At 45.2% G+C, this 17561-nt stretch overlaps 1 protein-coding gene across 4 annotated transcripts in view; it reads right to left on the bottom strand.

Annotated features, from left to right (window-relative positions):
- Positions 1-17561, bottom strand: part of AXIN2 (axin 2) — an 80609-nt gene that overhangs the window by 14609 nt on the left and 48439 nt on the right. For all 4 annotated transcript variants that reach the window (XM_083727469.1, XM_083727468.1, XM_083727471.1 and 1 more), the window contains 6 exons: positions 10064-10166; positions 5092-5232; positions 4151-4659; positions 3716-3907; positions 3164-3394; positions 2260-2355 (listed from right to left, as the gene is read on the bottom strand). In XM_083727469.1, the coding sequence (XP_083583595.1) occupies positions 2260-2355; positions 3164-3394; positions 3716-3907; positions 4151-4659; positions 5092-5232; positions 10064-10166 (1272 nt within the window). The remainder of the gene's footprint in view (positions 1-2259; positions 2356-3163; positions 3395-3715; positions 3908-4150; positions 4660-5091; positions 5233-10063; positions 10167-17561) is intronic.

The following is a 17561-nucleotide window of genomic DNA, read 5'->3' as shown; positions in this document are numbered from 1 at the left end:
CACAATGTCAGTCTCATTCCCACCTCTAATTTGTTGTTTATATGTTGTATGAGCTTGGTCAAGTCAAGTCATTCCTTTATCAACCTAAAAGCAACCACAACCCTGCTGTCCATTTCCAAACACCAACAGAATAGGCCAAATGGGGGAAGTTGAGCACTGGAGCTTTAGCCCTCCCCATGTTTGCAATGGTTCAGTTCAACTACATGGAGTCTGGCTGAGGTGCTTTCTAGCCACTTCTCAGCCAGGTTCACTTTGCCATAGACAACTAGAGTGTTTGTTCCTTTGGGGAGCTTAGCTGAATTACTGAGCTCTCAGGACTGTGTAAGACTTCTTAGAAACTAAACGGTATACAGGTGAATTCTGAGAAAAGATAGCCCTTGAGGAAACTTTCCACTATCGTTCCCAGCACTCTGTAACCTTCTCAGAAGGAGTTGCTGTTGTTGCTGCTATTTAAATTTGGCAGTTGCCCAAGGCAACCCAAAGCAACTTACAACCAAACATGCAGGCAATGAACCCACATAGATATGTTAGAGCCAAAAGAAAAAAGAAATACATTAAAAACATCTTGCCCACAGATAGTTAAAGACCAAAGGCCTGGCTGCAGAGGAATTTTTTTTGCCTTGCACCTAAAGATATGCGATGGTGCCTTCTGGACCTCTTATGAAGGGGGCACGACAAAGGTCCAGGATTATGAGCGCAGGATCTGGGCCAAATCATATGGGGAAAGGTGGTCATTCAGGTATTGTGGATGAAGAATTAAACTCAGTCAGAACCAACTAAGAAACTGCAGTGTTATTCTCCATGGATTTATAGTAATATAAATTGATGGAGAACATCTTCTGAAACTAGTTGCCTGTGAAGCTTCTGTATTTTTCCATGCTGAATTTCTGGACTTTCTTTCAGCAGTGGTTAGATTTTTAAGCCTTCATCTATGTGTTTTGAACTGCATTTTACCAATTTGTTGCATTTTATCAATGATCTCCTTGTTTTTAATGCAACAGACTAACATGGTTATCCCTCTGGAAACTAACTTGATTTCCAAGCCTCTACAACAATGTGGAATACAATCTTGTCTACACACACGTGTGCGCGCACACACACACGCCTTTTTGGTGGTGGCCCCATATCTGCGGAATAAGAATTCACTCTTTCTGTCAAGCTTTTAGAGGTGGAATGGTTAAGCCATTTTTATGATGCTGTCAATTAAGTTATACATGGTTAAATTAAGTTATACATTTTTAAAAATCTTTTTGCTTATTATTTTTTTATTGCCTTATCTTTTGTAAGTTGACCTGCGACTTGTGTGTGTGTGAGAGAGAAGGATGGTATAGCAATCTCTAACTAAATAAATAAAACAAATCCAAAGCTTCACATGAGCAGAGGTTTCCAATTCACTTCCGTGTCAAGGCAAACACCATACTTTCTTCTACACTGATGTGAATTAGAAAGCTGCTCATTATGTGTACCAGCACATGCATATTAAAAACTGCTCTGTGTCCAGGTAAGAGATCTGCCTGTTGCACCAGATTCTGTGGTGCAGTTACAGTCAAGCAGATTTTTGGAGCCATGATGTTGTGGAGCCAATGGCAAGAGCAGCAGATAGCTAAGCTCTTCTCACACCTTGGGACTCCCAAGGAAGATCGACCCTCTTAGGGAATAACAAACAACTCAGTTACTCAGCAGAATAGCAACGCCGCTTTGAATGCCATGCAGGCAACTTCTGAGGCAACATTGACTTGGCATGTCAAAAGGTCACAAAGTGTTACTCCACAGTAATTTACTCTTCCTAATTTGTTCCAAGTCTTTGTAGAGTGGCTTCAGGAAGAGAAAAAAAGCTACTCGCACAGACAGCTGGTGGACTTAAGGTCAACCAATTAAAAATGAAAGGCTACAGTCAGGTGGCTTAGCCTGGACTTCAAACATTGCTCATTGCTTAAGATGAAGAGCGTAAGAAAGAAAACTTTAATTATTTAGACTGTAGCAGATTTCTTGTTAAAAAGAACTATCCTGTAATTAGACTAATCCAATCTTTGTCCACTTTACAGGAATGCAAGCTTTTTTCAAAAATAAAAAAATCAGAAGACAAGATTTGGAAAAAAATGTTTTGTTCTGTTTTCACCCCCCTCAAAAGAGGAAAGACCAAGCATTAGCTGCCACGGAAAGATTACATTTTCAAAGCACCACCCCAGTGATAAAACACAAGTTTTGAAAGGTAATGAATGATATCCAAAGCTAGATGTTGCATATGGCAACACTCACTCTTCTGCCGCTACGCTTGCATTGCAGAAAGGACTGTTTCCTCCTGGTACAGAAGTCAAGTGGTTGCGATCCCTGGGCTGACTCGAAGCTGAACATCTAAAGGTTGAAAAACGGGGAGGGGGAGCAGAGAAAGGGAAGAATGATTAAGGATGTCAAAATCCCACCAGGGCAGACAGTTAAAACTATGCCTGAGTTTTCCAGTGAAAGACAGCAAGGCTCTTTGGCCAAGTAACCGGATTCACTTCCACAAGATGTTTAAGAAAAACAAACAAGGGCAGAGTTCAATATTCTAATTGTTTGTGATAAGAACGGGAGATTATAATTTCTAAGGCAATGTTCCGTTTAATGGCTAGGCCTTTTGTGGCTTTGCACCACCAGACCTTTACATCACCTGCAGTGCCATAAACATCCACTAGGATGAAGACAGCCAAACTAAAATGGTATTAACTTGCAAGGGGATTTACAAATAAAGCTACTGTGTGGTTTTTTTTACAGCTTTTAAGAAGTTTTGTTTCTTCTCCATCTTAAAAAGGGCTGCGTGAAGCTCAAACTGGACTGGAAAGAGCCTTCCAAAATGACAAAAGCATTAAGGTCGGGGAGGGGGCAAAGAGGTGGCCGCTGTGCTTCAGCCCCAAGTCACCCCTCCAAGAGGGCTAAATGAACCGCATGAATTAGCATCACATCCTTCCCATCTTTCATTCTCAGGACTGACCACCAGACACAAGCCTGCAAGAACATAGCCCAATTTGCTTTATTTTCTTGCCACAAACCATCAGCTATCTGATAAGGAAGTGAAAACATTCAACTTTTGAAGATAATGTTCACATGTGCAAGACCTTTTGCACCTATGTTGCAGTAAGGGCAGTAAAGAGGCACCCCAGCACCCAACCTGTAGGAAGGTTACCGTTGTTTCTGTGGCTTGGACACTTCCGCTAGCCTGCGGCAAGCTTCCTCCAGCTGGGCCAGAGTGTTAGGCGGCGTCAGCGGGGGCATGGCAGGATCCTGGACGAAAGGGTGGGCGGGCTGAGCACCACGCGGCTGGCTGCTGCTCCCCCAGAGGTGGTGACGGGCCGGGCGCTCGCCAGGCATGCCTCTGGCGGACTCCGAATTGTAGGCCTTCTTTGTGCTTTGTGTGCTGCAGAGAAGAAGACAGGGGAGAGGGAAGGAACAAGGTTATAAAAGCTGGAAAATATGAGTTTAATAGCAGCTTCTGTTCTGTGCACTCACTCTCCCAAAAAAAGAAAGAAAGAAAAGAAAAAGTCTGTCATAACATGAAAAGGGGCTCTTGCCAAAAACATGACATTTTTGTGGTTTTTCTGGTTCCGCAGAACAGCTTTCATATTAAACCGGAGGAGCAAAAGAGCTCCATTTGTTTTTAGTGATTGTAAAAATAGACAGCTGTGTAATAGATAAATATTTACCGGGAGCAAGAGTGTTGCAGACAGCTTATATTTACCTATGGGGTTTGTGCTTAGATTGTCTTTCACTCTCCAGCATCCACTGCCAGACATTCTGAGAGCGGTCCGCCTCCCCTCCAGGTAGCTGGATTCCTGGTGGTATGGAGAGCCCTCCTCCTTCTCCGCCTGGCAGAATGATGCCATCTGGTAGCTTACAGTTCCTTTTGGGTAGTGTCCCGGTTCGGCTGAGGCTTCAGTGAGAGAGAAAAGAGAAGAGCACTTAAGGCTGCTCCTTGTTTGCCGTTCTGCTAGCTCATGCCAGAAACACACAGCACCCCAGCTCTCCTCCTCTTCCCCGTAATCCCCAGCTCTTTGCGATTTCATAAACTACCAACAGCTACCCATTGTTTACAGAGCACGGCGTGAGTCACAGCACTATAGCCAAGTTTTTGACACCTGCCCTTCCCCATGCTCAACCACCAGAGGAAACTTACCCAAACGGCTCTAGCTGAGCCATAGGGAGGTCCACCCCCTTGGAGTGCCCTTTGCACTTTGAGTAGCAATAATAGTCACTGCCCCCGGCGGCGCATAAACACTGGACTCGCTGGGCAGCTTCCGCTTCTATCTGCTCTTTCGTCTTGGGAATGGTGTGGTGGTGGATGTAGTGGTGGTGAACGTGGTTGGTGGTCTGCTTCGTGATAAATCCTTTGCCGATGAGCGCGCAGGCTGTGGGGATCGAGGCTGTGCCCGGTGCAAGGAGCAACTTGCCCCCGGGGAGGCGGTCCGGAGAGCGTGCGCGAGGGCTGTGCCGGCCCATGCCAGGCGACTGGCACCCCGGGGTCTTCAGCACTCGGGAGAGGTGGTCGTCTAGGATTGCCTGAGGGTCGTCCTCGTAGCTGCCGGAGGGCAAGAGGGCAAGGGGGTGCTGCGGGTGCTGATTGGCCCCAACCTCTCGGCCAGGCTGTGCGCCCGCAGGTGCGTCGGATCCCTCCTTCTCTTCATCCTTCAAGGGCAAAACACGAAGGACAATCAATCAATCAATCAATCCATCCATCCATCCATCTGCAGAGCTGAACAAGGGCAATTGAGAAACTGCTCCAGACATTATACATTTCTGCATTAACAGCCTGAAGAGGAGATAACAGACCTATAAGGGGGGTGCGGTCAGGTCCATTATTGTCTTTTAAATACCAAGAGGCACGCAGAGAAAACGGGAAGAGGGAATCATTTGCATTTTCGGGTTTTAAAGGCAGGAGAATCAACAGCTTGCCCCTAAGTAGAAGAGGAACGAAGAAGCCCCGTGGTCTTGCCATCTCTTAACATCCCGCTTCGAACCCCCGCCTCTGCTACCCCCTCCTTCCCTCCCTCCCCCCTCCTAGCCAAGGGAGGCTGCCGCCCAGCAGGCGTCCGCCCCTGAAAGGGTTAATCCACCTACCTCTGTGATTTGCTGCAGCCTCTCTTCCAAGCAGTCCATGGTCTCTTGCTCCCGCTTGAGCTTCTCCAGCCGAGAGATGAGCTCGGCTGCGAAGGTGGCTGGTTCCACGGGGGTCATTTCCTTAGGAAGGCGGTGGGTTCGCTACACAGAGCGGGGACAAAAACAGCGAGCCATGTTTAGCAGGCGGTTTCAGCAGCTCAGCCCATGCGGCATTCCTGGCCCCGTTCAGCTGGTTGCGTCTCCATGTTTGGATGAAAAGGAGTCCGCAACCAGGCATGGTCTGCTCTGGATTTTTATGAGCCGTTGCCGCGGCCTCATGGAGTGACATTCTCCCCAATAGCGCTTGCCTTCGGCAGGAGCAGTTGGTCGCACTCCGAGGAACCCTGCTTGTTCTCTCTGTAGTACAACCAGCCCATCAGTAACTACTCTGAAGTAGAAAATCTTCAAAGACTGTTGTCAAACATCAAATGAAAAACTCCGAGGTGGGAGGGAGAGACTTTAACTCAAGGAATAAAAGTGGAGTATAAACAGAAAGGAGTTGGAAATTAAAAAAAAATATAATAAGATGTTTGGGGGGGGGGAAAGGGAAGGGAACTGAGGGGGGGAGAAAAAGAGAAGTCAAACGGTTGCAGATCAGAGAAGTGCTGGTAATTTATTTCCTGGCTACACACTGGGCACCTTTGAGGTAGTGTTGTCTCAACAGTGTCCTAGATCTCCCTCTCTCTCTCTTTTTCTCTCTCACTCCCCCCCTCTCCCTGCCCTCCATCTCTTTGTACAGAAAATGAAGGAAGCTGCTGCAGGCAAGCAGTGCTACACTGCTGAGCGTGGCTGCCTCAAGCAGATCTATCAAGGGAAAAGGGAACATCTCCAAATCAAGTGTAGAATATAAAAAAGCAGGCGAGAGAATCTCTGCCAAAAGGAGCTAGGAAAGACCCCCACCCACCCACAATCGCTGCTCTCATCTCCCCACAAGTACTCCCCTCCGTTTCTTTTTGACTTTACCCTTAAATTCTGCAGGCACACGCACACACAAACACACATTTTATTGTATTTTTATTTTTTAAAGCAGAAAGCCGAACTGCCAGCTCTTTCACATACTACCCATGAGATGAGGTGGGGCCTCTCTCTCTCTCTCTCCTGCAACCACTTAGCTTCAGAAATGATGTGAGGGTAGAAAAAGGCCACTCTGCTGGAAATTGTCACTCTTACACAAGCTGGCTCTATTCAGTTCCCTGATCAAAGCACTGCCTTACAGAGAAAGTCGATTTGCACGCCCCAGGACAAAATAATCTAATTTACAAGCGGAGGCTATAGAACTTTCTTTATGGAAGGGATAGGGAAATATAATAAATAAATAAATAGAGAGCGCACACATACACAAAACATCTCCGTACACCTCAAATTATCAATCTGCCTACCTATCTATCTACTAATGTTTTCTCTACTACATAAGGAGAGGGATTTGGTTACACAAATCATGAGACAAGATAGGTTAGCACTTGTCTGGGTAAACAGTTTTGCAGAGAAATGCCTCGCTAGAAGAATCACACCAGCATCTCCCTCAAATCTTCTGTACTTTAAAGGAGAGGGCAAGCCAACCTTCCAAAATATATAGAACCAGATTAGCGGCTTTCCTTGAAAACCAAGAGGCAGGAAAAACACTGGTTTTTTAATTTATTTTTAATTTTTGAAGGCACATATTTGGTACAAATATCCTCTTTCCTTTGCAGAGGCTGGGATGTCTATTTCCTGCCAAGAAGTTGTAAGTGGTGGTAGAAATCCTGGCTCTGCTCAAACAAATAGCAGAACTCCCAGTGACTTCAATGAACACAGGATTTCTCCTGGTGTGTTTCTCTCTCTTTGACGTCCTGGAGCAGAACAGAAAATGCAAAGCATGATCCCTTTTTTTTAGAAAAAAAGAAAGAAAGGGTGGAAAGCAGCTGTGGAAGTTAGGGGAGAGATTTAAGAAGAGTCTCTCCCCCCCCCCCATTTCCCTCCTAGCCTTCCATTCATGTGGCTTAAAATGGGTAGGAGGGCGGACACTTCATATCAGTTCTTCAGAGCTAATCAACATGGTGCAAACATACCAGAAGGCAAGTCCATATTCAGTGTCCTCAGAAAAGAGGCAGTGTTTGGGAGGAGGAAGAGGGGGGGGGGAGTTCTACCCAGAATTCATCTTTCCAATGGTGGCTGGGCACATGGAGCCCAGTGTGAAAAGAGAACACAGTGGGGAGGGGGGGAAGTATGTCAAATTGGAAAAGGAGTCATACAGGAAAATGGAAACAAGAAAGAACATACAGAGAAGTCTTGCCGGATCATATCAAACATCCGTCAAGTCTCCAATTTCCAATGGGGTAAAAGATATGTGACAGCATAAGAAGACTGCAAAAGCAGGACCTGAGTGCAAGACCACCCTCCTCACTTGGGATTCAGAGGCCTACTGTTTGGCAGGTGCTTCTGTAACAGTGGCACTTCGGACACTATGGGACTACAGCTCCCATCATTTTTGCCTGGATTTAGGGTGGTGCAGGTGGTCCCCCCCCACAGGATGCAGAGTTGGGACACACACGAAATCATCATCATCCTATACGTATAGGGGTATCTACTCAATACATGTGAAAATAAGGAATATTTAGGAGGGGCGCCCAATTTGTCCTCTCTCAGCAGAGACATCACCTTGCCAACAAAGGTCCGTATAGTTAAAGCTATGGTTTTCCCACTAGTGATGTATGGAAGTGAGAGCTGGACCATAAAGAAGGCTGATCGCTGAAGAATTGATGCTTTTGAATTATGGTGGTGCAGGAGACTCTTGAGAGTCCCATGGCTGCAAGAAGATCAAACCTATCCATTCTGAAGGAAATCAGCCCTGAGTGCTCACTGGAAGAAGGAAAGGACTGGGGCTCCAATACTTTGGCCACCTCATGAGAAGAGAAGACTCCCTGGAAAAGACCCTGATGTTGGGAAAGATGGAGGGCACAAGGAGAAGGGCACGACTGAGGATGAGATGGTTGGACAGTGTTCTTGAAGCTACCAGCATGAGTTTGACCAAACTGCAGGAGGCAGTGGAAGACAGGAGTGCTTGGCGTGCTCTGGTCCATGGGGTCACAAAGAGTCATACACGACTAAACGACTAAACAACAACAGGGTGTCTTATTACCAAAGTCCACCCCTGGCCACAGGCTTGCCCATACCTAGTTTAGAAGCTCACAGAGTATGAAGGAAACAGCCAGGTAACCTTTTGACCTGCCAACTGCCCTTAGCATATAGTACTCAGAGTGCCAGGGATACGGGTTTTTCATAGCCAGCAAAAAGGAAACATTGAGGGAAAAGAGGCAGGCGGAAAACTTTCAGGTTTAAACCTAGAAAGAATTTCTCGTGCACCAGGAATGAAACTCTGGAAGCACATTTTTAGGAAGCTTATCTAAACATGTTGGATAGCTGCTGGTGTAAGGCACCTGGTATCTTGTTTAGCTATGGAAGGGAGGGAGGGAGGGAGGGATGCTTGGATCTGTCTTCCACCATCTTGTACATTCCTTCCTCTTCTTTTATTTTAGGCTGATGCAACTTTGCATTCTAACCAAGCCAAACCAAACACCACCCAACGGATCAGCATTCCATCTCTCTCCTATATTGAAGCAAGCAACAACAAGGAATGGCTCAAAAAGGCATCAAGGCTAAATTCATCTAGAGATTGCATAGCCTTATCAAAGTGCCATGACTGGACAAAGTAGCTCAGATATGAACAGAGATTGGCTTCAATCCCTACTGCCGCCGCCACACTATGAAGGAAGCTTAATGACATGGCCTATCTTGCCTCTGAGAGGTTTTTATGTCCATAGAACACAAAGAGCAAAAAAGCTGGAGAGGAAACATAGCCCCCATTGAAAGAGGATGTGTGTCGCATGCAGAAGAACCCCCATCTCAAGTGTAAAAAGAAAAACAGTAAGTATCAGATAGTCGGGTGATAAGAAAGGCTGTTGGCCTGAAACCCCGAAGAGCTGCTGCCAATCAGAGTAGACAAAACTAGGTTGGATGGACAAACAGGGCCGTTTCCTATGTCTCCTTATGCTGGTTGGAAGAAGCGTGGAACTCCATCGCTACTGCCTCCAGTGAAGATGAGTCCAGTTGCCCCAGGTAAGCACCATTCATAGGATGTGGGCAGTGAGCCTGCTGTGCCATTTCTAGGAAAAACAAACCCCTGTGTTGCAAAATGTGACAATCTACAAAAATGCAAATGCAAGTCGCTGGCTAATAACTGTTTGTAAATATATAATCGGCATGATGTCATTCAAAATATATAAATAAGCCACTTCAAAACTATCTATCTATCTATCTATCTATCTATCTATCTATCTATCTATCTATCATCTATCTATCTAATACAACACATCTCGCAAAATATACAAGTTAGTTCAAGTTGTTATATGTATCAGAGTCAAACAAAGATTCAAACAACCAATGAATAGCGAGGAACGCCAAACCGTCTCTCAAAGGAAGACGTCTCACAAAAGTCTGGAAAGGACAGTGCATTCGGAATAGTTCAACTGTTTCGGAATAAAGTCTTTATCAGCGAATAATTATCAATGAAATATACATACTAGTGAAGATCATACTAGTGGGTATCACTGGATAATGTAGCTGCTGATGAAGTGATCTTTGTTTGACTCTGATACATATAACAAGTTGCAGTTACTTGTATATTTTGTGAGACGTGTTGTATTATACACACACACACACACACACACACACACACACACACACACAGAGTTTTGAAGTGGCTTATTCGTATATTTTGAATGACATCATGCCGATTATATATTTACTAACAGTTATTAGCCAGCGTGTTGTGTTTGCATTTTGGTAGACTGCCATTTCTAGGGGCTTCTCTCTTCCCAGTTTTGCTTAGCACACTTTTAGGGCAAGTAAGTCTTGATGGGTTCTCTCTATCGCCTGAACAAACTCAAGTACTTACTGGAAAGTGAGGTAGAGAAACTTGACCGTTGGCCTTGACGCTCCGATGTATTTCCCGCTGGAGTTGCTTTTTGCTCCCGAGTCTGTATGGAGGGATCCCATCACTAGAAGTAAAGGGATACAAATTTTTCAAACAAGGTACTGTTATTTTTCAAACAAGGTACTCAGCTAAGATGCAATGAAACAAACATGGAAGCATCTCCCGCTGCCCAACAACAACAAAAAGGGTGCTTAAATAGGACTGGCTCAAACTCCAGCCCTGAAACTCCACCTCCTTCACTCATTTAAGAAAAGAGAATTTGACAGCCCTACTTCAGAGATTCTCGTAGGTAGTTGTACAACAGAGAGGCAGGTTGATGGGCTGAGTATTTGACCAATCTGCTGTCTTTTGCCCACAGGCCTACACAAACTTGGAGCTGGGCCTTCAGATAACTAGTCATGTGTTGCAGTCAAAACAGCTTCTTCCTCTTCCACAGTCAAACTTCGCTGAAAAATATCTATTATTTTATTTACTTTAAGAGTTTATATATACTGCTCATCAACTGAATAATATTTGAGTGGTTCATAGAATATTATGTTTTTATATATGTTGGAAGTCGCCTAACAACAACAACAACAATTCTTATATTCTGCCTTTCCTCTTGAAGGACCCTAGACTGGCTAACAACACATCGTACAGATAAAATCAGAATGGTGGCATGATATTTATTCATCCCAGTACAAACAGATACACATTAAAACATTAGAAACCACGGACAAATTACATCCTCCATAACCAGCAATGTATATTATTCTGAGCTTAGAATTAGTAGCCAGCAAATGCCAGAATAAACAGGAAGGCCTGCATAAAAGTTCATCACGGTTGGCATCTACCTCATTTTAGAGAAGAGGAAGTTCCTGAAACCAAGAGCCAACACAGAAAAGGCCCTCCGTTGGGTTGTCACACCCTGTGCCTCAACTAGCAGTAGCTCCACCAGAAAAGCCTGCTCCAATTATCTTAGCAAATGAGCAGGTCTATACAAAAAGCAAGTGTTTCTTCAGAAATCCAGGCCCCAAGTTGCAGAGAGCTTATGCCTAAAGAAATCTCTATGTGCAAAAACAAAAACAACCCTGCAGGGCAAAATGACAATATGTTCTGCTTCCTAACTTCTGCAATCTGGTTACTACGCCTCCCCCTCTTGATAATTTCTTTACTGAGTTTGCTCCTTTCGGTGTCTGTATATGCATGTAAATTAGGATACAAATAGGAATAAAAAGGCATATTGCAAACTGGAATATGGTTTTGCCTGCCAGCATACCACATCTAACTGAGGTCTTGTTACATATGGCGCACTGAAAATAGGAAGAACAGCTGCTGTTTGGCAGAGTGGTATGGCTTTTGTCCCTACTCCTTTTGTAATATGGAAAGCAGGAATTGTGGAAATTTCCAGTGGTGGGATCTTTAAGTCCCAATGTGGGCTGAACCTGTGAATGTGAACAGCCTGTGTTTGCCCCCTCTGTTTGTGTGCATATGTGTAACTTAGGATGAAGACATGCAATATTTCAGAGCAATAGGGCCACTCTGTAATTTCCTCACTGCATTGAGCCTGAATGAATGTTTCTGCTCCAGGATCAATCTCAGGCTTATGGTTTGGTGTAGTTCTGCAGATCTGAAGCACAAGCTGGCTATGGCTGGTCTGACTGGCTGGCTCGTCATGAAGACTGCAACATGCAACTTGGCACAATCAATGAGAGACAGATGACTAAGCCAGAATTCTTTTCCTAGACAGGCCCACCTGGCACTTCAGTTGCAAAGCTAGGCTTGCTCCATGTCTGAGGGACACCCTTGGAAGGTCTCTTTTCACCCACTGCATGCCTTCACTGTGACTTTCATGGCTCTAGCCCAGGGATGGGGAACCAGTGGCCTTCCAGATGTTGTTAGACTCCAGCTCCCATCAGCTCCAGACAGCTGGCCAATAGTCAGGGATGATGGGAGGGGGACTCTTTCAAGATCATCTAGAGAGCCACTGGTCTCCCCATCTTTGCTCTGTCATTTAAGAAGGAAAGCCTGTATAATACAGGTGTCTTTAAACACCTGTGTGCTCACCTAGGAACCCTGATCAATCAGGGAACCCAGACACACAACTTTTTAAAATGTGTGCATAGCTAAATTTTGTGTTTGCTGCTGTGATAGGGATATCGCCTGCTTTTGTTCATGCATTACTGTTAGCCTAAATCCAAAGGATGAGTCATGATTGCCTTTCTCTATAATCTTTATTGTAGAACCTATTATTCCAAAAGTCATTGAGACTACATACTACATGAGTATTAGTATAAAATGAAAGCTGCCATACGTAAATTAGGGCTGCCATCCAGAATGCCATTTGAGCAAAAAATTTGGAAAATTGGTCAAAATGACTGGGAAAATGCATATGGGAACTGTTGAATGGGGGGGGGGGCAAATTTCCTAAGGAATAGCTTAAAAACTTCATTTTGGGGGGATTTCACTTCTTGAAATATGGCAACCCTAGATAGGTGCTTTCTTTAAGGGTGCTCCAACACACAAACCTTTTTAAGCTCAGTCAATAGAGCATGAGATTCTTAATCTCGGGGTAGTGGGTTTGAGCCCCGCATTGGGCAAAAGATTCCTCTGTTGCAGAGGGTTGGACTAGATGACCCTCATAGTCCCTTCCAACACTGTAATTCTATGACTCTATGAATAGTATGTCCTGCTGAACACAATTACACTTCAAGAAAAAAACAGTGCGCTGGTCGCCAGCCCAATTTTTGTTGTTGTTGGACTTGAGCTCCCATCAGTCCCCACCTAGCAAGGTCAACAGCTAAGGATGATGGGACTCGTAGCCTGGGATCATCTAGAGGGCCATAGGTTCTCCATTTCCCAGCAAAGCTTTCCATGCATGTCCAGTCCCATTTCAATGCACTTTCCATCTGCGCTAGGCTGGGCCGTTCATATACTGACAACTGCACATGAGCAATGGATGTCCTGGACACCTGAACCACAAAATGGGCCAACGCATGCCATAGCTGCAAAAAACACAACCAGGGATACATGGAGCGCAGACAAGGGCTTTCCAAATGGCACACATATTACACAGATCAGGCCTAATATTTGTGGAAAGATCTGTTTTGTCTGACAAGGAGAAAGAACATGCAGACTTGCTGTGAAGGCATCCTTTATTTACTACAGAGCTTCAGATAAAAGCATTTGCCAGAATTTGCACTGGCCCTGCAGAACAACTCCAGCTCCAAACAAACAGGATGCTCAGTTTCCCAAATATTTAACAGCCCCTGCATCACCCCACAGTCCATTGCGGGGAATCAATAAATAAATATTTCTAGACAGGGATGTGATCCACCTCTCCAAATTTTACTTGTAGATAGTCATAACTGATCAGTCACTAGGGGTTTCTTCTAGATAGCTTTATCTAGGCTGACTAGATAGTTCAAGCAATTTGTTTCTTCTACTCAGCCTTAACAGTCATCAATGGACAATTTCAAATTTGCATTCATTTAAATAATTCTGGCACCCCTGCTTCTCGGAAGAGGAAACAACCTTTTCACGTACACAAAGCATTTGCTCCCAACAGATGTGTAAATATGAATGGCTCTGTGGACGAATACTGGACGCTGTACCAAACAGCTATAAAGCAAATACATGCTGGTTTGTATGAAAGCTACACAGTCCATCCAAATCAGCAATTGTGGGTTTGCTGGGTGAAAGAAAAAAACCAACCCCCAAGTCATTGCTCATTCGCCCACTTCCACATAGGCATGAGGTTTGTTCACCAAATTATTGTGGGCTGTGGAGCTTTTAAATGTGGCATTTCATTCGGAACTCTCAAAATTCTTTCTGAAGATTCACATCTGGTGAAAATAGTTTCATTGGGAGAGTGGACGTCTGTTCCTTTTGGCCTCCCCAAAAGCAAAAAGCAAAAACAAATCTGAATAAAGTAATTCCATGGGGCTACTTCTTGAGCGACTGGAATCTTCAGCTGGTGTGGAATGAAACAACCTGCTTCCTGACTGGGTGGGTGAGGTGCTCATGGAACATTACAATTCCAACATTTGCATTGGCTACATGTTGTTTTCTGGAAGCAATTTAAGTGTCAGCTTTAATCTACAGAGGCCAGAATTCTTGAAGAGTCCAAAAGAGGCTGCTTCCACACATAAGAAGTTCCAACTACAGTCTTACACAACTGCCAGAAAGAACCCCCTTAGCAGTGTCATCTGTACAGCAAAGGTGTGGAGACTTGCCATGGCCAGCGGCTAAACATCTTTCTGAAGCATTATGCATTGTTTGCATTCAATCTTGGCTGGTGTTCCCTGTGGTCAGTGGAGCATTTTTAACATTTGTGCAATTTCATCTACCTCCACCTTCCAAGAAATGGAGGAAACAAAGATGGCACCCAAATAGTTTGTGCTAACCATAGTTGGGAGCTTCCAAATGGAAGACAGGCAAACCACAGTTTACAGTTACTTGTCTGCTTCCCCACCTGCTCAGCCCTCGGCTTTGTCACTCCCATTTCCACACAGTAGAAGCCTCTTGAGTGGCACAACAGTGCCCAAATCTGCAGTTTGCCAAACAAGATGTAACCTTAGACAGCGAACACAATTGTGGTTTTCAAGTCAGCTTCATACCATGGTTTGACATCCTGGATTGCTACCCTCTTGACACAGCACTTTGTGAACAGGCAATGGCATCATTTTGAAATTCCTCCATGGCTTTCTCCACTGATGTTGATGAAGCTGCACAGAGCAGGTGGTGGGAAGTCTCCACCCCAATTAGGCCCTGCAAGGCATTTTCCCCAAACCATGAGCAACAAGCCCCACACCAGACACCATATCAGGTATGGACACAGCAACCAAGAGGGGCTAGCAGACACCAGGATTTGGCTGTGCTGCAGAAGTCCTGGTGGAGAAATCGCTTTGAGGTGCCTCAAGGGGAGTGATTCAAACATGAAACAAGTAAATAAATAGCCATAATGGGGAATGCAGGAAATTAACCAACCCCTGCCGAAAGCAGGGCTTGAGGTCATTGATCAGCACGGACTTGGGTCAACCTGGATCTTCCTTTGCAGCATAGCTTGATCTCAAGCCATGTTGCAAAGGATAAATGGGTTACCTGGAATCATGGTGACATCAAGTAATGGATAGGTGGGCAGCCCAGGATCTGGCCCATCACCTGGAGGTGGTTATCCAGGCTGTAGAACAACCTTCCCCAACCTTACATCCCCTGACGCTGCTACAACGCAGCCTCTGTGATCCCCAGGCAGCATGGCCAAAGGTCAAGGACGATGAGGGTTGTAGTTCAACAGTATCTATGGACACATGGTTAGGAAAGATTGCTGTAGAGGAACGTTCTCATTCAGGTTTCAAGAGCTGAGGTGTATGCTTCTAAGACTGGTGAGAAAAATGTGCATTGTAAGATGGTATGTTCCTATTCTGATTCTCTAGCAGTGGTGCATGGGTTTGTGAAAAAGCCAGCTCTTCACTTTATCTGACCCTGAAACGTGTGGCTTATGTCTGCTACTAGAGTAGGTACAGGCTCCCTTCTTTGCTAATGCTGAACTTTGGTGTGGTTTGCTTAGATTCTAAGCCAGAGGCAGTCAACATGGCATCCTCCAGATGTTGTTGGATCACAGCTCCCATCATCTCTGGCCTTTAGCCACGGTAGCTGAGGCTGCTGGGAGTTGTAATCCAACACCCTCTGGAGGATCCCATACTGATTACTCCTGCTCCAAGTCTTAGAGTCAAACAGAGTTTGACCTTTGGATCCTTTGTAGGACTGCAACGGGAGGAAGCCCCAGTGAACTCCACAGAGCTTACTTCTGAGCAGACAAGTAAAAGATCACACTATTAGGATTTTTCTCATCAACTTGGACTGGAATTACTTGGCATACAGCAAAAATACATATGCAACATTTGGACAGACGAAACAGCATGTCGCAAAAACAATTCGCATGGCTTGCTCAAGTAAGAGACAGCTGCACCATCAACCAGGAGGAAGTTTGTTCTCCCTTCCCAGTTTGCTACATTTGTTCTTTAGGTTCTGCCAAGAAAGCTGCTGGACAACCAAGAAAGAAACATCGCGCAAACACCTCTTATGTCTTCACTTAAGCTCCAGTGGATGCAGAAATGAAATGCCAGCCATAAATCTAAGACAGGCTAGGATTCCATTCCAAGTATCCCAAGGGGGAGGAGATGCAAAGTTTAGCTCTTTGAAGGCAAAAGCATCCTATCAGTTTTTGGACACTATGAGCGTTTCTGCATCCAGAGAGAGAGGACAGCATAGAACTGTCAAGTGTATTGAATGTGGCAACTCCATCAAGGCAGAGGCAGGTGGGGAGACTGTTTTACCAAATACATGCTGTTTAGATGCAATTGCATACCCCCGAAGCTTCAGTCAAGAATGACCCATGCTCCATATCAACAGAGTTTCACACAGAGGCAGATCTCTTTGCAAGAAAGAACTTGCCATCTAAAGGAGCAAGAGGTGGCAAACCTGTGGCCCGTCAAGATGCTGTTGGGACTCCCATCTCCCAACAGCCCCCAGCCAACATGGCCAGTGACTGGGGATGATGGGAGTTGCAGGCCAGCAACATCTGGTGGCCCCCGCAGGTTCCTCACTCCTGCACTACAGCCTGACAGAGGAATAGCAGACAAGGGATGAATGAGAGCCACTTGTATGGATAGGACTGGGTAGTCCTAGCAGTGTTGCAGCACAAGCAAAGTCAAATAATGAGCAGTGCATGGGGATACATAGAAAATCATGCAGCTTGCCTGTATGAGGTCCTGTGTTTAGTCCTTCGCAACTCCATTTAAATGATCTCAGGCAGCAGCTCTGAAGCCATGAAGTATAAAGCAGGCATAGGCAAACTTGGTCCTCCAGATGTTTTGGGACTACAACTCCCATTATCCCTAGCTAACAGGACCAGTGGTCAGGGATGATGGGAGTTGTAGTCCCAAAACATCTGGAGTTTGGGGGTGCCTGGTATAAAGCATCATATGTCCAGCTGTTACTGAATGCTACCTGGTCGGGTGGAATGGTGAGCCAGGGGGAACATGGAAACGTAATGCTTTCCCTTCCACTAACTGCCTTTTTTTCCCTATGTGATGCTTTATTAAATAGATTCTGAGGATAGAAACACCAAAAGCTTGACATGCCACAGTTGGGCATTTTCTTACTTGGCTTTATTTTGTCTCATTTAGGGAGCATCTTCCTTGCGATAAGGGAACGTCCTCTAAATGGAAACTTACCAATACACATTCACTACGAGTCCACCATGATGCACAGCGGCCGTCTAAGTGTCCATGTGACACTCCTCTCTATTCATTGAGGCCTCCCTGATTAGCCCGAATGTTTTGAGTGCTCCCTAACACCACAATTTGGGTAAATGAGGGTGTCCTCTTAATTGGCTGACTCAAACAAGCAGCTATCTTGGTTGCGGGGGATGGGGGGTGGGAGATGTTAATTACAATTAAATAGAAAGGGCTGGCGA

Source organism: Podarcis gaigeae (assembly GCF_964106915.1).
Source record: "Podarcis gaigeae genome assembly, chromosome: 2".
Taxonomy (NCBI): domain Eukaryota; kingdom Metazoa; phylum Chordata; class Lepidosauria; order Squamata; family Lacertidae; genus Podarcis; species Podarcis gaigeae.
Note: the sequence above shows the minus strand (reverse complement) of the source record. Positions and strands in the feature narration are given on the sequence as shown.